This window comes from Cavia porcellus, unplaced genomic scaffold (genome assembly GCF_034190915.1).
Source record: "Cavia porcellus strain 051 isolate PalLab524CR breed Dunkin Hartley unplaced genomic scaffold, mCavPor4.1 scaffold_1, whole genome shotgun sequence".
Taxonomy (NCBI): domain Eukaryota; kingdom Metazoa; phylum Chordata; class Mammalia; order Rodentia; family Caviidae; genus Cavia; species Cavia porcellus.
This window is the reverse complement of record NW_026947484.1, coordinates 27,613,459-27,634,363: the sequence shown is the minus strand read 5'-3', so window position 1 is coordinate 27,634,363 and position 20,905 is coordinate 27,613,459. Positions and strand designations below refer to the sequence as shown.

The 20,905-nt window shown below is 39.9% G+C and overlaps 2 protein-coding genes across 11 annotated transcripts in view; one reads left to right on the top strand and one right to left on the bottom strand.

Moving 5' to 3' along the window:
* Positions 1–2,764, bottom strand: part of Ap4s1 (adaptor related protein complex 4 subunit sigma 1) — a 96,470-nt gene extending 93,706 nt beyond the window's left edge. For 6 of the 8 annotated variants that reach the window (XR_010051623.1, XM_063261079.1, XM_063261131.1 and 3 more), the window contains exon 1: positions 2,255–2,761. The gene's annotated coding sequence lies outside the window, so the exon portion shown is untranslated. Of the gene's footprint in view, positions 1–2,141 lie in introns of all 8 variants that reach the window. The other 2 variants (XM_063260963.1, XM_063260992.1) reach the window with 2 other exon arrangements.
* The window catches only part of Strn3 (striatin 3), an 84,148-nt gene continuing 64,814 nt past the window's right edge, over positions 1,572–20,905 (top strand). The window contains exon 1 of one of the 3 annotated variants that reach the window (XM_063260784.1): positions 1,572–2,137. In XM_063260784.1, the coding sequence (XP_063116854.1) occupies positions 1,856–2,137 (282 nt within the window). In that variant the 5' untranslated portion in view covers positions 1,572–1,855. The remainder of the gene's footprint in view (positions 2,138–20,905) is intronic. The other 2 variants (XM_063260694.1, XM_063260742.1) reach the window with 2 other exon arrangements.

Genomic DNA, 20,905 nt, shown 5'->3' with positions numbered 1-20,905 from the left:
TGCGAAGTTTCAAAGGTGAGACAACACAGGAAATGACTCAACCACAGATTAGGGAGAAATTCCAGTTAGATAAAGTGTAGGTGACAATGTAGGGACAGCTCAATTCTTACATAGAAACTCCACTACTATTTCTTCTTTTTTCCTTCTACCCATCATGAGTACCAAGTGCAATGTGTGTAGTCCACAACACATTCCAACAACAGAACATTTTACAGCTAATCCAGGCTGAACTCACTAGATACCTTGGCTAGTCTTGTACTTGTGATCCACCTGCCTTAGCCTTCCAGTGCTGGGATTACAGGTGTTGGCCACCAAGTAAGTATCTTGCCTGTACCTTTAATATTCAGTTTCAATCCATCTTCCTCCCTATTTTGTTTTTGCTTGAAGAAGGGTCTGGCTATGTAGTTCAGGCCAGCCTTTAACTTCTTTCGATCCTCCTTCCTCAGCCTCCGGAGTACTGGGATTACAGATAGGCATGCTCCACCATACTTGGTTTTTTTTTTTGTTTGTTTGTTTGAGACAAGGTCTCACTCTGTACTCTGGGCTGTCCTGAATTTGAGATCCTCTTGTGTTGGCCTCCCAAGTGAAGGGGCTCCAGGAACGTGCATATTATTTCACTCGAAAAACATTTAATAATCCAGTAAAACATCTGTAACTGTTTATTTAGGATTTCACGTTGTGGTCACAAAACTAAAAAAAATTTTTTTTGCGGTACTGTGGGGATTGAACCTAACCTACTTTGAAACAGTCTACCATTAATGGTAAATTGTGAGTTCATTCAGTTTTATAACATCAAGTTGTTGGTTTAACAAGCCTCCTTCAAAGTTGTCTTTTTTCGTTCTACTCATCATCCTCAGGATCTAAAGGATTTCAAGATCCCTTCCTCTTCTCCCCCCCCCCCCAAAAAAAAGAAAAACAATCGCTCTTGCTGCTCTATATCAAACTCACACAACACAACCCATCCCCCAAGAGGAAAGAGGGGAACAAGTTACGACAGGCAGCTGGGTGCACACAATCGGGGCCAGAGCCCAGGAATCAGTCACCACGTCCGGAAGGATCTGGGCTGTCTGCCAAAAGAGAACACCTCCCAAATCCCGGAAACCGGTGCTAACAAATCAGAGCTAGAGCAAGTGACAGGCAAAGAAACAGGTCCGACCCTTTGGGACTGCCTGAAACACGCAAGGAATGCAGGAGAAATGTTAGGAATCCAGGACAGACCGTAGCCAGAAACAAGCAGTGCTTAAAACCCAGATCCAAAGGCAGGCGCATCACCGAGAGACCGTGGTGTAGCAAGCAGCCCCTGAGGGATGCCTACAAGACGACACGGCAACGCGCAGCCCCATGCCGAGTCGCTCCCCAAAGTCTGAGTCTGAGTACCACAGTCTGTAATCTCGCCGCGCACCAGCACCGGCATGGGGGCGGGGAGAGGGCGGGGCCCTAGCTCTCCCCGCCCCCAGTGACGGCAGACTACGTGCCCAGTGCGCTTGCGTAGGGTGAGGCCGGACTCTATTTGGCTATCTAGCGAGTGGCGGCAGCGGCGTACTTTACCCGTCAGGCTGTGCGAAGCGGCAGCCCTACGTCTATCCCCTTCCCAACCCTGCCCCTTCCCCCGCTCCGCTGCTGCCCCCCTTTCCCTAAAGTGAGTGAGTGAGACGGGCAGATGGAGGAGGGACTGTAATGGCGGCGGCCGGCAGCTCCCTGCTCTGACCCACGGCAGGCACACAGCAACGACCCCCTCCCTCCCCGCCCCTCTCCCGGCCGGCCTCCGCCCGCCGTCGGCGCGGGGCCACCCTTCCCGGTCCTTGCCCTAGCAGTCGGCGTCTCGCCCTACGCCCCGGCCGGGGCCCCACACACAATGGACGAGCTTGCCGGAGGCGGTGGTGGCGGCCCGGGGATGGCAGCCCCTCCGCGGCAGCAGCAGGGACCTGGGGGGAACCTGAGTCTTTCGCCTGGGGGCAATGGAGCGGCGGGCGGCGGAGGTCCTCCGGCCTCCGAGGGAGCGGGTCCCCCAGCAGGCCCCGAGCTGTCCCGGCCACAGCAGTACACTATTCCTGGGATACTGCACTACATTCAGCACGAGTGGGCTCGGTTCGAGATGGAGCGAGCGCACTGGGAGGTGGAGCGGGCCGAACTACAGGTACCTGGCCGGGGTCGGTATGCAGGACAGTGGCCGCGGCGGGGTTCCCGGCCGGGGGGTGGGGCCGGGACTCCCTCCAGCCGGAGCCCGCGTCTTGGGAGGCCGGGGAGGACCTACCTCTGCGACTCGGGCGGTGACGGTCCCCGCGACGGCTCTTCCTCGAGTCCCCCTCCCCCTTTCCCGCAGACGCCTGTTCCCCAGCCCTCAGTAGCTACGCGGTGCGGGCTTCCTTGGGGCAGCCATTTTGACTTTTAGTATGGCGTCTGCGGGGGCTTCTCCGGAGGCGGCCTTCCCCGGACTCCGGGACTTGGGGCCGAGCTTTTTTCTGGGAGTCTGGCGTGGGGCAGAAGGGTACCGAGTTCGCTTTTGTGTATTTTTCTTGAGATCGGGAACCCGAGGAGACGGACTGCAGTGGGCATGTTACTACTTTTCCTGGACCCCCCTTCCGATTTGGCCTGTTTTGCCCCCCTCCTACGCGAGTTGGTACGCAGTTGCCCCTAGACAGCCGCGCTCCTTTCGTGGGCTTCTATGAGGCAGTAGAGTTTGCGGCAAACCTGTGAAGTTTTCACTTCCCATCGTCAACTCTTTGAGTACCTGCTCACCTGGGATGCTGCTTTATTTACGTAGAGTCCCTTTAGTTCCTCACTGACTTACCAACGCCATGAACACTGAATTTTTCTTTCTAGAGAGGGTACTCTTTAGACCTCCCTCCTTCAATTCTTTTTTTAATGGATACAAAGCCAAATTAGATTCTCTGCGCGGTATTTGTGAAAAGACTGAGAAGAGAATTAACATTAGTTTGAAGTATAGCGTTTTGTCCCTTACGATACCTACTCATGAAGCAAAGTTAAATGTACTTAGTAATCGAAGACTTGAGAACTCTGTAATTTTCTGTGTAGAGTGCTGTAGACCTCGTTGCTTTTAATGTGAACTTTTGATAGGCTGCGATACCTAACTTTGGAACACAGTTGTATAGGGCTTGTATCTTGGATTTCAAAATTGTTGCATCTTTTTGAAAGGATTATTGAACGTCATTTGTGTATATTTTTAAATTCCTTTCCGGCACAAATTTAAGCTTAGAGGAAAAAATATGCATCTAAATAGTATTGCACCTGTTCTTCATATTGCTTTATATTTAGGATGTAACTAGCATTTGTAAATTGTCTTATAAAACCGTGTGGTGAATAGTTAGGAACGATGGAATGTTGAAAGAAGAAAAATTGAATTCATGTAGGAAGACTATCCTTTAGTCTTTACAAGTTGATTTTTGAACTAGTAAACTTTTGACTCTATAAAGTGGGTCAAGTTAAACTTCTAAAAAGTAAAACACTTAATTACTTACCCCCATCCCATACTGGAGATTGAACCCTCGGACTGTCGCATAGAGTTGTGTCCTCTTCTTAAACTTTTTTTGAGACAAGATCTCACAAAGTCGCTAAGTTGTCCAAGCTGGCCTCAAATTTGAAATTCTCCTGCCTCCGCCTCAGCCTTTCAGAGTGCTGGGATTACAGACGTGCCTCACTAAAATACTTAGATATTTTCGTATGTTTGGTTAATTTAATATTTTGGAATTGTGGTTTGCCGTTCTGTTGGGCTATAAAAAATACACTTTTCAGTAATCTTAAGTCTACTTGTGTATTGTGTACTTGCTTGTGGCTTGTGTATATCCTACCCTAAAGTATGTAGTAAGATTTATATAGTTGCTGATATACAGCTTTCAAATACATTGCTGCAAACGTCAATTTCTGTTTGAGTAGAGAAGTTAGTACAGCATTTATTTTTAAAAATTGTGTTGGGGCTGTGGCTCACTAAATACATCATCAGTTTCTGAGAGTTCAAGCCTATATACCTTTTTTGCTTTTATTGTTTCCTGTTCACGATGATGGCAATAATAAACTTTCAAATCGACTTTACAAATGTAAGTTTGTTTGGTTTTTCTTTTTTCTTTTTGAGGTCTTCGTGTGCACTAGGCAGGTGCTCCATCATTAATCTGTATCTGTAACCCTTTAAAAGTTTTTTTTAAATTTCAAGACAGGGTCTCATTAAGGTGTTCACGTTGTGCTTGAATTTACTATCCTCCTGCCTCAGCAACACCTGTAACTGGGATTCCAGGTGTGCTGTACCATACTCAGTTGTTTTCTTTTTGAAGCTCTGGGAAACAGTAAGAATGCTCCATCTGGAGTTGAGAGTTTAGGAGATCACTGTGTAGCCTTGAATGAGCCCCCTGTATCACGGTGAGGTGATCCTCTTACCTTGGCCCCCTGAGTGCTTGGAAACACAGGTGTGTACCACCACACCACTGTGGATTTTAAAGTTTTCTCTTCCACTTATTCACAAACCTCCCTCGATAATCTGCACTTTTGTTCTATTGTTCCCCTTAACCTTTAAATGCTTAGCATTCCATTTTTTAAATGCCCATGACAACTGAATTTAATAAAATGTTTTCTTTACAAATTCTTGTTCCTTAAAAATTTTTAGGTACCATATGTAAATTTCATGTAAAAATTTAAATTTACACTCCAGGCATAAATGGGCTCATTTTTCTGAACATTTGTAGAAACTTTTTTTCCTCTTGATAAACCTTCAGATTGCTAGATCCTGTGGTCATGTACTTACTTAACCTGTACTTTGTACTGCTATTTCTTCTTTAGAATACTTTGCTTTGGCACCCTCTTTATTCCCCATTTTCCTTATGATCTGCTTATTACTTTAAAAAGTGTTTCTTGGGGGCTGGGGATTTAGCTCAGTGGCATAAGCACCTGCCTTGGCAAGCAGGCAGTCCTGAGTTCGATCCCCGGTACGGATAAAAAAAAAAAAGACAAAAAAAAAAAAGTGTTTCTTTTTCTTTGTTCCCAGTTATTAACTGGGGTTCTATTTTTCTTGTTTTCATTGTATATGTTGTCTGAAATCCAGTTTTTGGCAACTTTTTACTTTCTTAATAATCTGTAACTTTTATTGTTTGCTGTTAGTTTGGTGCTTTAGTGTTTGTCAGTTTAATCCTCAAAACAACCAAGTAAATTTGGCCCAACTGCCTCCTCTTTCTACTGAAACATTAAGGCTCCAGTGGTTAAGTAATCTGCCCAAGATCATGCAGTTGGAAGGCAGCAGAATCACTGGGATTTAAAACTAAACTGCCTCCCTCTAGAGGCTGCGTTCTTAGCCAGTACATTTTTGGCTTCCTGATGCCTGAAACACATTTCTAACTTCCTGTTTAACTTTTTTACCTCAAATTCAGTACATCTATTCAGTTGATTTCAAATGGTTGCCTCTTTCCCCTGACAAAATGCATTTAACTTGTTCATTCTTTATTGCCTGTTACTGTTAATGTTATTACTAGCTTTCCAAACATGAGGTACTAAATATTTCATCAGTGAGCCCTCACCTATTCAATATCTGAGTTTCATTGATTCTAGCATAATTATTTTTTCAGTGACTATATTTGAGTACTACTTTCTGCTGGGTACTGGGTATAACTATAAAATGAAGACCATGTTCTTATGGAGCTCGAAATAATACTATAGATGATAAATTAACCAGATGGTGAGAGAATAGTGATGGGAAACTTGTATATAATGGGGTTTTTAGTATTTGTGTTTATTAACACTTTTTTATCAAACCTTCATACTAGGCTACATCCACTCCTTTTTAAAAATTTTTTAAAATTTTGAAATAGGATCTTATTAAGTTGCCAAGGCTGGACTCAAACTTGATTTTTTTCTTTTTACTGGAAATAAAACTCAACCACATGCTTGCTAGGGAGGCGCTGTGCTGCTGAGCTGTGTTCCCTGCCCTGGACTCAAAATTGCAATCCTTATCTTCCCAGAATACTAGAATTCAGAATGCAGAGTTATCAGTTGGACACTATTGTAAGTTCTTCAATATGTACCTTATTTAATTCTTCTTCAAGCTCCTTAAAAGTATGCTTTTAGATTTCTTGGTGCTACTGGGGATTGAACCCCAGGGTCGCTCCACTGAGCCATCTCCAGCCCTTTTGGTTTTCATTTTCAGACAGAATCTTGCTAACTCACTAGATTGGCCAGGCTGAACTTCAGTTTTTGATCGTCCTGCTTTAGCCTCCCAGTGTGGTAGGATTACAGGCTTCCATCACCATGGCCAAGTAGATCTGAATATAAGAAATACCTGACTATTAAGAAAATTGTTTGGAAGCAACAGCAATAGAAGAAGCTCTAAACAGGGAAGAACTTTGTTGAAAGTATGTGAACTAAGCTGTAGTGATTCAAAGAATAGGCCAGGTATTGTATGTAGCTCCACTGTCCTAAAGTAGATTCTAATTAAGTAATTTTTAATTTGGGGAAGATTATAATCTCCTTTACATATACAGTGAGAGCTGTAAAGCTTTTCCTAGGTTTGTTGTTATTTTGTTTTCTCTTACAAGAGTAAAAATATTTTGCCTAGGTTGGGCTTGGTGGTGCATGCCAGTATTTCCTGCAGTCCGCACAGGCTTAGGAGGATTAGTTCAAGTTTGAGGCCAGGCCAGGTTGGGCTATATATGTGAGTTCAAGGCCTGCCTGCACTTCATAGCAAAACTCTCTCAAAACTTTTTTTTTTTTTTGGTCTAGACTGTTCATGACGCCTGATCCACCACTCACCTAGGGAAGTAACCGTAATTTAATTTCTTTTCACTTTACTATTACTACTCTTCTAGTTCAGGGTATTTCTGTCTTCTGAATTTTCTGGGATAATTTGTTTCTTCCATCCAGTCCTTCTTTTTTAAAGTTTATCCTTTAAATAGTATTATGTATGATGTTGTTTTAATATTTCATTATGGAGAATTTCAAATGTACATAAATCACATAGTATTGTGACTCACCACAATCTGTAACTCGTCTTAAATAGTAACTATTCATGACCAATTTTATTTTACCTGGTCTTTTACCCACTGCTTCTCATCCCAAATTACAGTGGTACGTCGGTTCATGAACTTAATTTTTTCAATGACTTCGAAAGACGACTGCAATATTGTTGTGTACCAGATTAAGGCAAATTAGGAGTTTATTTATTACCCAAATTCAGTGTCCAGATTTGCAGTTTTTCCAGGTTGCTTGAATAAGGAACCAAATAACTCATTATGATTGGGACCCTTTCCATTTTTGTCAGGTGTGTGTTATGGAAATCAGGCCAGCATTCCTTTTTTTTTTCCAATGTACATGAAATCCAATGGCCAGCATTCCTTTAAAAGTTTCTAGAATCTGGGTTTTGCAGACACTTCCCAGTTGTATGGTTTAATATGTGTTTGTTTTTGAAACCTTTGTTGAATCTAGATGGTTGATCAGAATTGGTTTATTTTTTCTTTTGTGAGAGAGAGGTGGAAGGCTAGACTTTCCCAGGTGATGTTGTGGTCTTCTATCAGAAGGTATATAACACTGGCTATCTTGTGATGTTAGCATTTGTTTGATGTTAGTGGTTAGGTATACTCATTCAGTAGGACCACATGCAGTTTTAAAAATCTTTAGATGCGAGATGTGGTGGTCCATTCCTCAGCCCTAGCATTTGAGAAGCTGAGGTGAGAAGATTTGACTGTATAGTGAGATACCATCTCAAAAAACCAAAACCAAAAACAACAACAACAAAAAAAGTTAAGAAATTGAAATACAGCTGGGGATTTAGCTCAGCAGCATAAGCGCTGGCCCTGCAAGCACAGGGTTCTGAGTTTGATCCCTGGTACAAAAAAAAAAGAAATTGAGATATAATTCATACAACATAAAAGGCAGTTTTTTAAGGTTTAGTATATTCACTATGTTGTGCCGGACATCACTGTTTAAATTTGAGAACATTTTTATCACCCCATAAAGGGACCATCTACCAATTAACAGTCCCAATTCCTTCCTTTGCTAACCAGTATAATCTGCTGTCTGTGAGATTTGCCTATTCTGGACATTGCTTATAAATAAGATAATATGTGGCATTTTCATATACTTAGCATAGTGTTTTCAAGGTTTATCCATCTCATATTGATACTGTGTATCGTTATTTTTATTTTTCTGTCTTTTTGAAATAGGATCTCATTATGCAGTTCAGGTTGGCCTTGAGCTTGCTTTGTAGTCCTAGCTGATCTCAACTCAATGATCCTCCTGCCTTAGCCTGTCCCAAATTCTGGGATTACAGGCATTTGCCACCATGCCTGATTTATGTATCTTTTTAGGCATACTGCATTTTGTTTATGTTGTTTGATGGTTTGTATTTATTGGCATTATTGTGTACAGCATAATGAATGATGTTGTGAATTTTTAAATTTTATTTTAGTTTTTTGTTACAAGGAATCAAACTCATGCTTGCCAGGCAGGCACTGTACCACTGAGTTAAAAGAGAAAAGGTTTATTTTAACACAATTTGTAGGGATTTCAATGCGTAATTGGCTGGCTCTAAGGCAGGGTGGCATGGTAGAAGAGAACAGTAGAAGAGAGCAGACTAGCAAATCAACAAGGGAGGGAGAAATAAACCTGTTTGTATCCCTTATACTATATGCATGCTCTCTGCTTTAGGGCAGGTGTAGCACTCACACTCATATTGCTGAATTGGACCATGCATCCATCACAAACTCTAGATTCTGCCATCTATGAAAATCCTGCCCCACCATAACTGTATGAGGCTTGGTGGGACATCTGGACACAGTGATAGTGTCTTTTTCTTTTTGGTGTACTGGGAGATCAAACCCAGGGTGCTTCACTACTTAACTACATTCCCAGCACATTTTTTTCCTTTTTTTTGGTACCAGAAATCGAACTCATGATCTCACGCTTGCCAGGCAGGCACTTACGCCACTAAATCCCTACCCCTCCCCACACATTTTTAAAGTTTTTATTTTTCAGAATTGCCCAAATTGTGATCAAATTGTGATCTTCTTGCTTCAGCCTTGTTAAGTGCTGGGATTACAGGTTAATGCCACCTTGTCCAGTTTCCTCTGTGGTTTAGTGTGTGTGTGTTTGTCCTGATAGTTTCTTTTCAGAGCCTAATAATATTTCATTGTGAATGTACCATAATTGATTAACATTTTGAGGGACATTTTGGTTGCTTCTATGCTTTGGCAATTCATTTATGAAGCAACTATTTAAGATTCATATACCAGGTTTTTGTGTGGTTGTAAGTTTTCAAATAATTTGGACAGATACCAGGGAGATTGATTGCTGAATCATTAGTTTTGTCTAAAATTATGACTGTTTATCAGAGTGACTGTATCATTTTGTATTTCCACCAGCAATTAGTGCCTTTTGAAGGCCGTACGCAGAATTTGGAGTTGCTGCTAGTGTTCAGATTTTCCTGATAGGTCTGTAGTGATGTCTAGTTTTTTTAATTTGCATGTTTCTTAATGAAATACATTAAATATAGGGAAAAGAAACCCCCAACCTGCTAGAGATCTGAAATGCTGTTTGTGTACTCCTAAAATCGAGGAATAAACAGTGGAGGTTAAGAGTAGAATTTATTGACAGAAAGAAAGCTTCTGTCTAAAAGGGGCAGAACGAAGCCTAGAAAATGGGTTGCCTGTTGATCTTTAGGGTGTTGTTTTTGAGCAAAGCCACAAGGTGAGGCAGGGTTCAAGATGGGACAGAGCTATAATCAGTACAAGTACAATTGGTTAGTAATATTGATCCAGTTGGAGATTATAAGGTAGTTATGAGATGGACAAGATTGATGAATCAGTAAGGTTGCAAGTATAGTCACTTGGGTAAATATTGATTAAGTGGGGATCAAATTGGGAAGCAAGTCCATAGCAAGTGCAGTTGAGACAGACTAGGACTTTGGAAGGTGGGGTGGAGGTTTGGTCCTACACCCCAAAGTGATTGATGCCTATTTGGAGTATCAATTGCTGCTGCCCTAGTGGAAATATATGAGTTAGAAGTTCTTTTTCTTTTTTTTTTTTTTGTCTTTTTCATTTTTATTGGTACTGGGGATCGAACTCATGACTGCCTGCTTGCAAGGCAGGCGCTTATGCCGCTGAGCCAAATCTCCAGCCCTCAGAAGTTCTTTTTCTTGAAGCCTGGGCTTTAGTCATTGTGTCTCCAACTACAGTTTTTTTCTGCATTGACTTCTCCAGGGCCCAACCCTGTTTGACTGTCTATAATATTTCTAACTAACTTAGCTGTCTGTGGTATGTTGAGCAGCTTTTTTAAATGTTTAGTTACTTGTTTTAGTGATTGATCTGTTTATAACTTCTGCACATTTAAAAATTGTTTTTTTCTGTAGTTTTTCCTCCTGAAATTGTTTTTTAAAAAATTTTTTTTTGTCTTTTTCTTTTTTATTGGTACCGGGGATGGAACTCACGACTGCCTGCTTGCAAGGCAGGTGCTATGCCGCTGAGCTAAATCCCCAGTGCCCTGAAATTGTTTTTGAATGGGATAATGTTGGATAATATTTCAGTCATTTATAAGTATTTATTAAATAGCACTTAGTGTTTACCTGTTATTACTTCCAACACCTGTTACTTTAAAATGTTCCTTAATGACTTAATCTAAAAGAATGACTAATTGTAATATCACCTTGCTTTAAACTCTCCTTTCAGTGAAACTACAAAAGCAGTGATTACATTTAGGGAATTTTTTTTTTTTTAATTTAGGGATATTTCTAAGATGTCTGATTTTAAGGAGTGAGATCTGTAATGGCTCCCAAACTTAATCAACCATTATAATCACTTAAAATGCTTTAAAAATATTGATTTTTTTAGGTTCCATCTTTGGTCATTGTGATTAAGCTTCTAAAGTGGTATCTGTGTTTCTAAAATGCTTCCTTGACAATTGTGATTACCACCCAGTTCTATAAACCAATAAGCCGCATGGCTAAAGAGTTATTGTGTGTATGTTGCTGGGGACTCAACCTAGGGTCTCACAAATGGTGACCTAGTACTCTACACTGAGCTACATATTACTGTTTAATTTTTTTTCTTCCCTTTTAATGTTGAGAGAGGCCCTTGTTCAGTTGCACATCTTGGCCTCCAACTTCTGGTCTGCTTGCCTCAGTTTCTGGAGTACCTGGTATTAAAAGTGTGTCATTACTCCTAAATATATCACTTTTCTTTTGTACGAATGCATGTGTGCCTGCACATGCACAGGGGTGGGGGGGAGATGATCTGGAGATTGAACCTAGGACCTCACTCATGCTAGGCAAGCATTCTACCACAGGATTATACTCCAGGCTAGGCAAGCATTCTACCACAGGATTATACCCCCAGCCCGCTATTACTGGTATTTTAAGTTTCAGCAAATGTATCATTTCTTTCTTTGTAATTGGTGATTTGCACTGCACATTCTTGTATTGTTGCACTTTTATTTTTATCATTGCTTTTAATTTTGTGTTTCCTGGTACAGTGAAACCACTTGTTGACAGGAATTTCCTGGTTTTGAATATGCTAGAACTTTTTGTTGGATTTTATTGAGTCATACAGTGGATTACTTAGATGAAAGCATTACATGTCCATATAGAGAATTGCTAACACTTGTTAACATTTATATATGTATATGTATGAGTGTATTGACGCACATATTTGTCTTTTTGAGGCAGGGTCTCTGTACAGTTCAGGTTGACCTTGAACTCACTTTGTAGCCCAGCTGACCTTGAATTTAGCAAGTCTTTCCTGTCAGTCTCCCGAGTGCTGGGATTATAGGCATGCAAATTGTTAACACTTAATGAATATTTTCTCTGTTTGAATTATTCTAATTTTCACATCGATCCTGTGTTATAAGTATTATTATTATTATTATTTTTTGTCTTTTTCCTTTTTATCGGTACTGGGGATCGAACTTACGACAGCCTGCTTGCAAGGCAGGCGCTTATGCCGCTGAGCTAAATCTCCAGCCCCCATAAGTACTATTTTTATTTTAGAGAGAAAGAAACACTGACGAGAGGTTAAGTAACTTCACTTAACACTAAACAGTGGGAAATAAAGCTAGAAGCTGATGATATTTTTTGCCCAATGTGTAGTCTCAAGATAATACCCTCTGCTTTGTGTTCATTGGAGCCAACTAGGTTGTGAATCATAAACAAATGATTAATGGATAGGCTCAGTAAAACAAGATTTAAAAGGCAAGTAATTAAGGGCTGTAATTATAAACACAGATTTGTGGTGAAATTTTGGGCCATCTCTAGACACACTTTGTAAAAAGACACTTAAGAATTCTGATCCAGGGACTAGGGATTTAGCTCAGCGGCAGAAGTGCCTGTCTTGCAAGCATGCAGTCGTGAGTTCCATCCCTGGTACCGACTTAAAAAAAAAATAAAATTCTGATCTACATTTTGTAGCAACAAGGCATGTTGCATGTGTGAGCCCTCTAACATATGAGGAGGCCAAGGCAGGCATTGAAGACCAATTTGGGCTACATAAAAGAGACCCTGTCTCAATACCTCCCCCCACCGCAAAAAAAGGTGATTAAGAAATTTTTAAACTGTATTTGGGGGGGGGCAGGAATCAAACTCAGAGTCTCATGCTTGCCGGGAGGCACTGTGCCACTGAGCTAAATCCCAAACCCTAAACTGTATTTTGGGTAGGTAATGAACATCTCCCCCATGCATGTGCATGCACATATGCATGTGTACAAAAATAAGTCATATTCACCATGATCTTGCCTGCTCTCAACTTCACAATGTTAACTAACCACTAACCACTGACCACTTTTACTAGTGCTATGTGTTTCTTTGTAGATGGATATAAACAACTATGAATTAACTTATTTTCCTTTCTGATGCAACATGTGGTAAACTGTTGGTCTTTAACTTATTTAACATATCCGGGAGATTATTTCAGACCTGTAAAATAAGACAGCATCCTCCCGTTTTTATGACAGTTTCATAATATTCTGTGTGGATGGGCTGTAAATGATTTAAAGGACACTGATACTGGGATGATTGTATTAAATTTTCACAAAACACCTATAGCTTCTTAAAATTGTGATTTTGTTCTTAAAAGTGTGAGCAGCTGGCATGGTGGTGCATACCTGTAATCCCAGCACTTGGAAGGCTGAGACAGGAGGATCACTATTATTAGTTCAAGGCCAGCCTGAACTGCAAAGTGAAAACCCTATCTCAAGAAGAGATAAATAAAAAGGGGCTGGAGGTTTAGCTCAGCGGCATAAGCAACTGCCTTGCGAGCAGGCAGTCGTGAGTTCGATCCCCGGTACTGATAAAAAGGAAAAAGACAAAAAAAAAAAAAAAAAAGAAATAAAAGTGTGAGCAACCAGCTTTGCTTGCTTGTAATTGTATTGACTTTTGTTGCAATTACTACCAGTTGTACAAAGTTTAGAGTTTAAAATTTTTATGTATTTCATTTCTTTCATTTAAATCTGAGATTAAGAGTCATAGAATGCTTTAGTTTTGTTTTGTTTTGAGACAGGGTCTTATCTTTCTGCCTTGACCTCTGGAGTGCTGGGATTACAGGAAGTGTATGCCTACCACTCAGAGTTCGAGACAGAGAGATTAAATCCCCCACCCTTTTGCACTCATGTATATATATATCCACTGGCACATATTAGATGTTTGCTAAATATCAGTAAAGTAAGGTGCTGAGAACATTTCATTGAAGTGTATACTTGGTTTGGTTTTGTTTTTTGTACTGGGGATTGAACTCATAACCTTGTGCTTGACAGGAAGGTGCTTGCGCTGATGAGCTAATCCCCCCTCCCCCGCCCTACTAAACTGTATACTTGTAAATTTTGTGGTATTTACTAGGTGAGAAAGCCCACAGGATGGAGATAATGTATGAGGAGCATGCTATTTACTCTTCCTCAGCCACTCATTTGATATTGGAATGAAACCAAACTTCCTGATTTTATTTCATTAAAATAATTTATCTCCCCTCCCAGCCCAGGTAAATGCTGTGTTAGAAAAAATCACAGTTCAATGAAAATGAATTGATGCTTGGGATTAATGCTCACCCCCTTCAAAAAGAATAATTTTGTGAAGAAAACCTAACAACTAGACAGTGCAACTAGACAACTAGACACACCTAACAGCTGTGTAAAAAAGTACATTGAAAAAGTACAGATATTTTTAAATAGTGGTTTTTGACTGGTGATTTAGTGGCAACTCCAAGCTGGCCTTCAATTCACTGTGTGGCCCAGGCTGGCCTAGAACCCCGGCAATCTTCCTACCTCAGCCTTCTGAGTACTGGGGTTACAGGCATGCATGCACTGTCATACCTGGCTTTGGCAACTTTTTCTTTTTATCCTCTCAAAATTACTTAGAAAATATTATAAAGTAGGCATTTACTTTTATCACAATTAAGTTTCACAAGGGAATTATTTTTTTTTCTCTGTGTGGTACTTAATTTTGAGTCAGGGTCAGAGTTACCCAGACTGGCTTCAAATGTGTGTTCTGCCTGCCTTCAGTATCCAGAATAGTGGGGATTACAATTGTGCAACACAACACCTAGCTTCATTTTTAAATCATGTTACTTTTATGAGGTACTATACTTAACTTTTACTCACTTAGTAGAATATTTAGACAAAATAATTCTCTTCCTAGGCTATCTGTCTAACCACTTTAAACTTTCCTGATATATATTTCATTATTTTAAAATAAAAGTCTTTAGTTGGGTGTGATGGTAAGGTGTGGTTTGTTTATCTTGTTTTTCTACAGTATAGAAATGCATAGTATCTCCAGCACAGAGAGAATACTTTTAATCCATGGATCACTGTTTCTCAATGGGAGGGTTACTACAGGCATACATGTGTCTCAAGAGATTTCCAGATTGCCCCCCATAGAAAGTAGCACTACTCTTTCTAGAGGTTCCAAGTTCTTAAGAGTACTTCTGGTCTAGCTAGACGATGTTGAGACACCTGTTTGTTTTCTTAAATTTTTTTTCCATTTTCTTCTCTTTTTGGTCTATTTTAAGATATTTTCTTTTAACTTTCCAGTACTATTTACCTAAAATTTAAGTTTGTAAAACCATTTCCTTCTGAATTAAAAAAAAGTTTCTGAAAGCAGTTGTATGGTGGCACATGTCAGTAATCCTGGCTATTAGTGAGGGAGAAGGAGATTGTCTTCCTAGAAACATGGCTGTAGGTTTTGCAGTATGTCCATGATTCAGCCTGACTTAATTTTTCTTCAATATTTTATAGTGGCTCCCAGTACTTTGGAGGCTGGGCAGGAGGACCCATGCAAATTTGAGACAATCTGGGCTACAAAGTGAGCTCAAGGCCAGCCTGAACTGCAGAGCAAGATGCTATCTCAAAAAGACCAAAAAAAAAAAAAAAAAAAAAAAAAGTGGCAAAATGCAACAACATAAAATTATTGTCTTAACCATTTTAAGGGTACACTTTAGTGGTATTAGTCTCAATACCTGGAGTCATTGCAGTATTTTTCTTTTCTTTGTTTTTCTGACTTAGCATTAATTACACAAAGTTCAGACATGTCACAACTAGTGTGTCAGAATAACCCTTTTCAGACAGAATAATATGCCATTGTATTTATATATCATATTTTAACTGTTCTTTCGTTAGTGGGCATGTAGGTTTTACATTTTAACTGTTGTAAGTAAGGTTGCTGTGAACATAGGTGCATAAATATTTCTTTGAAATCCTGCTTTACATTCCTTTGAAACTGGTTTTTACTGATAATACAATGGATAAATTAGGGTTCTTCCCTTTTTCATCTGCTTAGTGCTTTACTCAATCTGAGGTCATTGAGTTATTGATTCTGTTAAATTTTAATACTTTTAAAAATTATAAGAATGCATGGGTTGTTGGTGGGCAGTTTCATGCGATAAATACACCAGAATGTGGATCTGACTGAGATATTAATTTCAACACTCATCCAGAGTTTCTGGCTCTTTTTTTTTTTTTTTTTTGTCTTTTTCCTTTTTATCGGTACCGGGGATCAAACTCACGACTGCCTGCTTGCAAGCCAGGTGCTTATGCCGCTGAGCTAAATCCCCAGCCCCAAGTTTCTGGCTCTTTTGTAAACTTTTCCACCCTATCCGATCTGTCTGTGACCCACCCTATGTCTTTAGCCCCTATGTAACAGGAAACAAATTGAAACCCTTCAGATAGGGAGCGAGTGCTCTATATTTTTGCTGCCAAGTTTGTAAACTGTATACTTTCTCATAGTGCTGCTCTTAAAATGGGAAAGCTGTTTCTGTTCTTACAAGGCTATTGCTACCAGTAGTGTTTTGGTTTACTCATTTTATTTAGCACCTCATGTGCTATCAAGCACTATAAACAAGATAAAGCCTTTGCCCTATTATTGGAGCTTAAATTCTACTGGGTAGAGGAAAAAAGTATCAGATGGTGATAAGTGCTACTAAAGTTCATAAGTAGGGGATTAAGTAGGGTCCCTGGAGAAGAACTTTCTGCTGAAGATGAGGTTATCTTTTGTTTTCTTACATCCTCTGTTATTGTGTCAATAGAATATTTCCTGGTACACCATTTTAACTCTTTTTTAGTGTTTCATTTGTTTTGCTTTGCTTTTTAAATGGTGGTTGCCCTGAGAATTACATTTAACATATTAATTTACAGTGTGTTTTGGATTAGTACCATTTGAATTGCAATCATTTATCAAAACTTTGTTCCTGTAAACTTCATTCTTCGTTCTTCGTTATGTGTTACAGATTACACCTATTCATTTATATGTAACCAACAGGTTTCTAATTATTGCTTAATGCAGTTGTCTTTTATTTGTTTATTTTTGGTACCAGAAATTGAACTGAGGACCCTGTGCTTGCTAGGCCCATGGTTGTCTTTTAAATCAGTGTTGTAGTTAGGGATTGTGCGGAGAACAACTAGAAGCAACATGGAGTTTATAATATTATTTTTTTTATCTTTTTATTTAAAGAGAAAAACAAAACTAAACGAAGCAAAACAGTAAAAGGCTATAATATTATTTTTATAATGGTCACTGGGAGTTAACACAAGAAAATGCAGGAAATCTATCCGAAACACCAAAGACATAGAATGTTTAGTCAAGGGCCTAAATCCAGCAGTGTCCCACATGAGTCCAGATGAAAACTCAGAGCTCATGACAATGCCTCCCATGAGTCCAACTGGAAATCCAGAGCCCACAAGAAGGACTCATGCCAGTCTCTTTATGGATCCATGCCAGGAAGGCCCAAAGGTCAGCGGTGGAAGCTAGAAAGTCCATGCCAGCAGAATGAAGCAGCTGTGCTGGTGGGATGAAGGTACTACGCTGGAGCTGAGAAGTCACATAACAGAGAACCAAAGCTGTCCTGAAAGGCACCACAGCCATCTTCAGCGACATGGAGGCCCCGAGTTCCTCCCACACCAAGCACAGTCGAGTACATGCCAGGAAGCCAGCCTGACGAGTTCATTCTGGAGACCAAGCAGCAGCATACATCTTTCCCTCCGGAGCCAAAAAGCAATGCTTGATGTGAGGACTAAAGCGTCTCCAGGTGAACCAGTGGCTCAAACAGCAACTCATAGGAGAACCCACAATGCCTCAATGCAACAACGCATTAACGCCTTAACACTCTTTTCTCTGTCTCCACCTATTTATGCTAGCAACTTTCCTCAGGTGGAGCATCTTCGCTTACCATGCTGGTGTTTTCCGTCTGGCATTAAGTTGACCACCAGTTCTTAATCCATAACAATTAGGAAGAAAATCTTATCAAAAATATTTACTGTGTCTTTTATGATTAACTATAAAGTTACCTTCACTGGTGCTCTTTAGTTTTTATGTGCATTTGAATTACTTACTGGCATCCTTACAATTCAAAAGACTTTCTTTAATATTTATTTTAGAGAAAGTTAGCAGCAAGTTTTTTCAAGTTGTGTTTTATTGGGAATATTTTAATTTTTTCTTCATTTTTGAAAGACAATTTTGTTGGATGTTGGTAATCAATTTTCTTTCAGCACTTTCAATATATCATCCTACTGCCATCATGGATTCTGATGTAAATTCAACCATTTTTTTAAGATCTTTTGTCTGCTAGGAGTCATTTCTGTCTCACGTTCTTGGCTTTTCAGTTTGTATGATATGTTTTGGTGTGAATCTTGTTGAGTGCATCCTACATGTAATTTATTGAGCTTCTTAAATATGTAGATTGTTCTTGATTTTTTAATAGTTTGGCTATTTCTTTAGTTTTCTGTCATTTTCTCTTTACTTGCTATACATAAATTAATGTACTTGATGATGTCTCTTAAGATCTGTTCCTTTTTCCTCTTCTTCCTCTTTTTATTTCTCAGACTACATAATCTCAATTGATCTATTTTGAAATTGGCTGATTCCTTTTTCTGTTTGTGTGTATTTGCTATGAAGCCCTCTCTATTGAGACATTTTTTTGAGACAGGTCTTGCTGTGTATTTCCGTCTGGCCTTGAACTCACTGTGTGGCCTAGGATGGCCTTGAACTTGCTGTATTCCTACTATTTCATGCCTGTTGAGTCCTAGGATTAAAAGAATGGGCCATTTTATTGAGTTTTTAATTTCTATTTTACTTCTCAATTCTAGTATTTCTACTTGGTCCTTCTTCATAAATTGTCTTAGTCTGATGAGAGTTCAGTGTTTGAGCTTCCTTAGAAACTTTTTTGTATTGACTCTGTTTTCCCATGGGGAAAATACTTGTTTCTTGCACGCTTAGTAGTTTTCTGTTGAGCAGTGGATTTGGTGGGGAGCAGTGCTGAAGAATAGACCCCAGCATTTTGTACCTGGTAGAGAAGCACTGTACCACTAAGCTTCACGCCATTACCACCTACCCATCTCTCTGTCTCTGTGTGTATAAATAATACGGTAACTGGAAATGAAATTTTCTTCCTTTTCAGGATTATTTATTGCTGTTTGTTTTCTAAATTAATATAGTAAACTATATTTTTTAGCTGGGCGTGGTAGCTCACAGCTGTAATCCCAGCACTCAGGAGGGTAATCTCAGCACTCAGTGAGATAGGAGGATCGTTGTGGGTTTGAGACCAACCTGGGCTACAAAGTGAGCTCAGTGCCAGCCTGAATTGCATAAAGACCCCGTCTCAAAAAAGACAAAAACAAACAAACAACAAAACTATATTTTTTTGTTTTGTATGGTTACTGAAATCTTTTGAATTATTTTAATGATTACACTAGTGAATGAGTAGAGAAGCTGATGAATCAGCAGAGATTTCCTTAGATCCCTGAACATAAGTCTTCCTTGTAGCTGGACATAAATGCACACACCTGTAATTCCAGCACTCTGGAGACTAAGGCAGGAAGATTGCCAGCAGTTCAAAAGCCAGCCTGGGCTACGTACTTAAATTCAGGACCAGCTTGAACCATGTAGTGAGACTTTGTCTCACCCCCTCCCCCAAAAAAGGCTTCCTAGTGTTTGTTAGGGGGTCTTAGGTGTGTATTGAGTCATAACTTCAGTTTTCAGTGAGGCACTTTACAACTCTACTGTAATTTTAATTTCCTGCTTCTGCAAAGCCTCAGGGTTGGCAAGAGGTGAGTAGAAATTTGTCTGGTCCTTCTTGAAGAACATGTGCTGTGTTTATGTATGGCCCTCCAGAATTCCAGAGTATGCTGAAACTTGAGTCTCTTGCTGACATCTCATTTCTCAGCTTCTTGTTTTGAGTAAGGTTTTTAGGCTTTTGTTTATCTCAGAAATTATTGACTACTTTAGGCATTCAAGATGTTTGGCAGTTGCCTCTGATTGTTTTTGCCTAAAGGATACCCATAGAAAAGCCTACTTGCACTAGATGACTTCAGCGGGATGTCAGATAAAGGCAGTTTTGCTAGTAATCTTCTAAGAAACTACCAGACCTATCAAAGAAGAAATCTTTGGGCTGGGGCTTCTGGAGGCACCCCTGCTTTGTTTTGTGTTCCCACTAGTGTCTGCTGGAACTAGGATGTGGAACTAGAAAGGAATAAAATAGATGTATAGCATGATAAAACACCACAAGCTTGTTATAGTTAACAAGATTCAACTGTTACTTGTTGAATAAACACTCCTCAGTTTCCTTTAATCTATTGGTTGATTTGTACAGTTTTGTAATTGTTATTTATTACAATTTTCAGCAGTGTTCTGTGTTGCTTTTATAAGGAAGTGGATTTCAGAGGTCTTCACCTTGCCATCTTTGCTGATCTTTTTTTACTGTAAGCAAGAATGGAAGAAACACCATTAGTAAAGGATATGTGAGTTCCTTCTCTAAGCTTAGAGAACTCAAAAACATCAAGGTGTTTCATGTTCTGTTATGGAATGGTCACACAGAGCCCACAAGAAGAGACGCAGGAGAGGCTAAAGAAAAACAGTGTTTATGATATTCTTGGGTTCTACAGAAAGGTGATACAGCATGCCATATAGGGCATTCTCGGTTGGTCAGGAGGCAGAGATAAAAAGGGAAGGCCAGAGCCTTTATTGAAGTTTCCACAAAAAAGGTAAGGCAAGTAAGTGTAGAATAAATAATTTAGGATTGGCTAGTTTGAATAATCTCAGAGGGCTCTAGGTAGGGATGGTTATTTAGTACTTGACACTAGAGCAAGGCAGAGGAATATTGCCACTTGGGGTGTACAGGCCTGATAGAGAAGGTATGGCTCTGCAGTGGTTGGTTTCAAAGGTTGGCTTCCTGTGAACCCTTGCCATCTCTTCAGAATTGACTAGCTCGATGAGGGGGAAGTCTTCCTAGCCAAAAAGGAGATTTAGATGTCAAAGAATAATATACAGGGGGCAAGGGGTGTAGCTTAGTGGCACAAGCATCTGCCTGGGAAGTGCAAGGTCCTCAGTTCAATTCCCAGTACCAGAATCATCATCACCATCATCATATAACAGGAAGAAAGAATACACATACACAGTACACTGAGAATTGAAGATATTCATTTTAATAAACTTATGTCCCCATTCTATTTT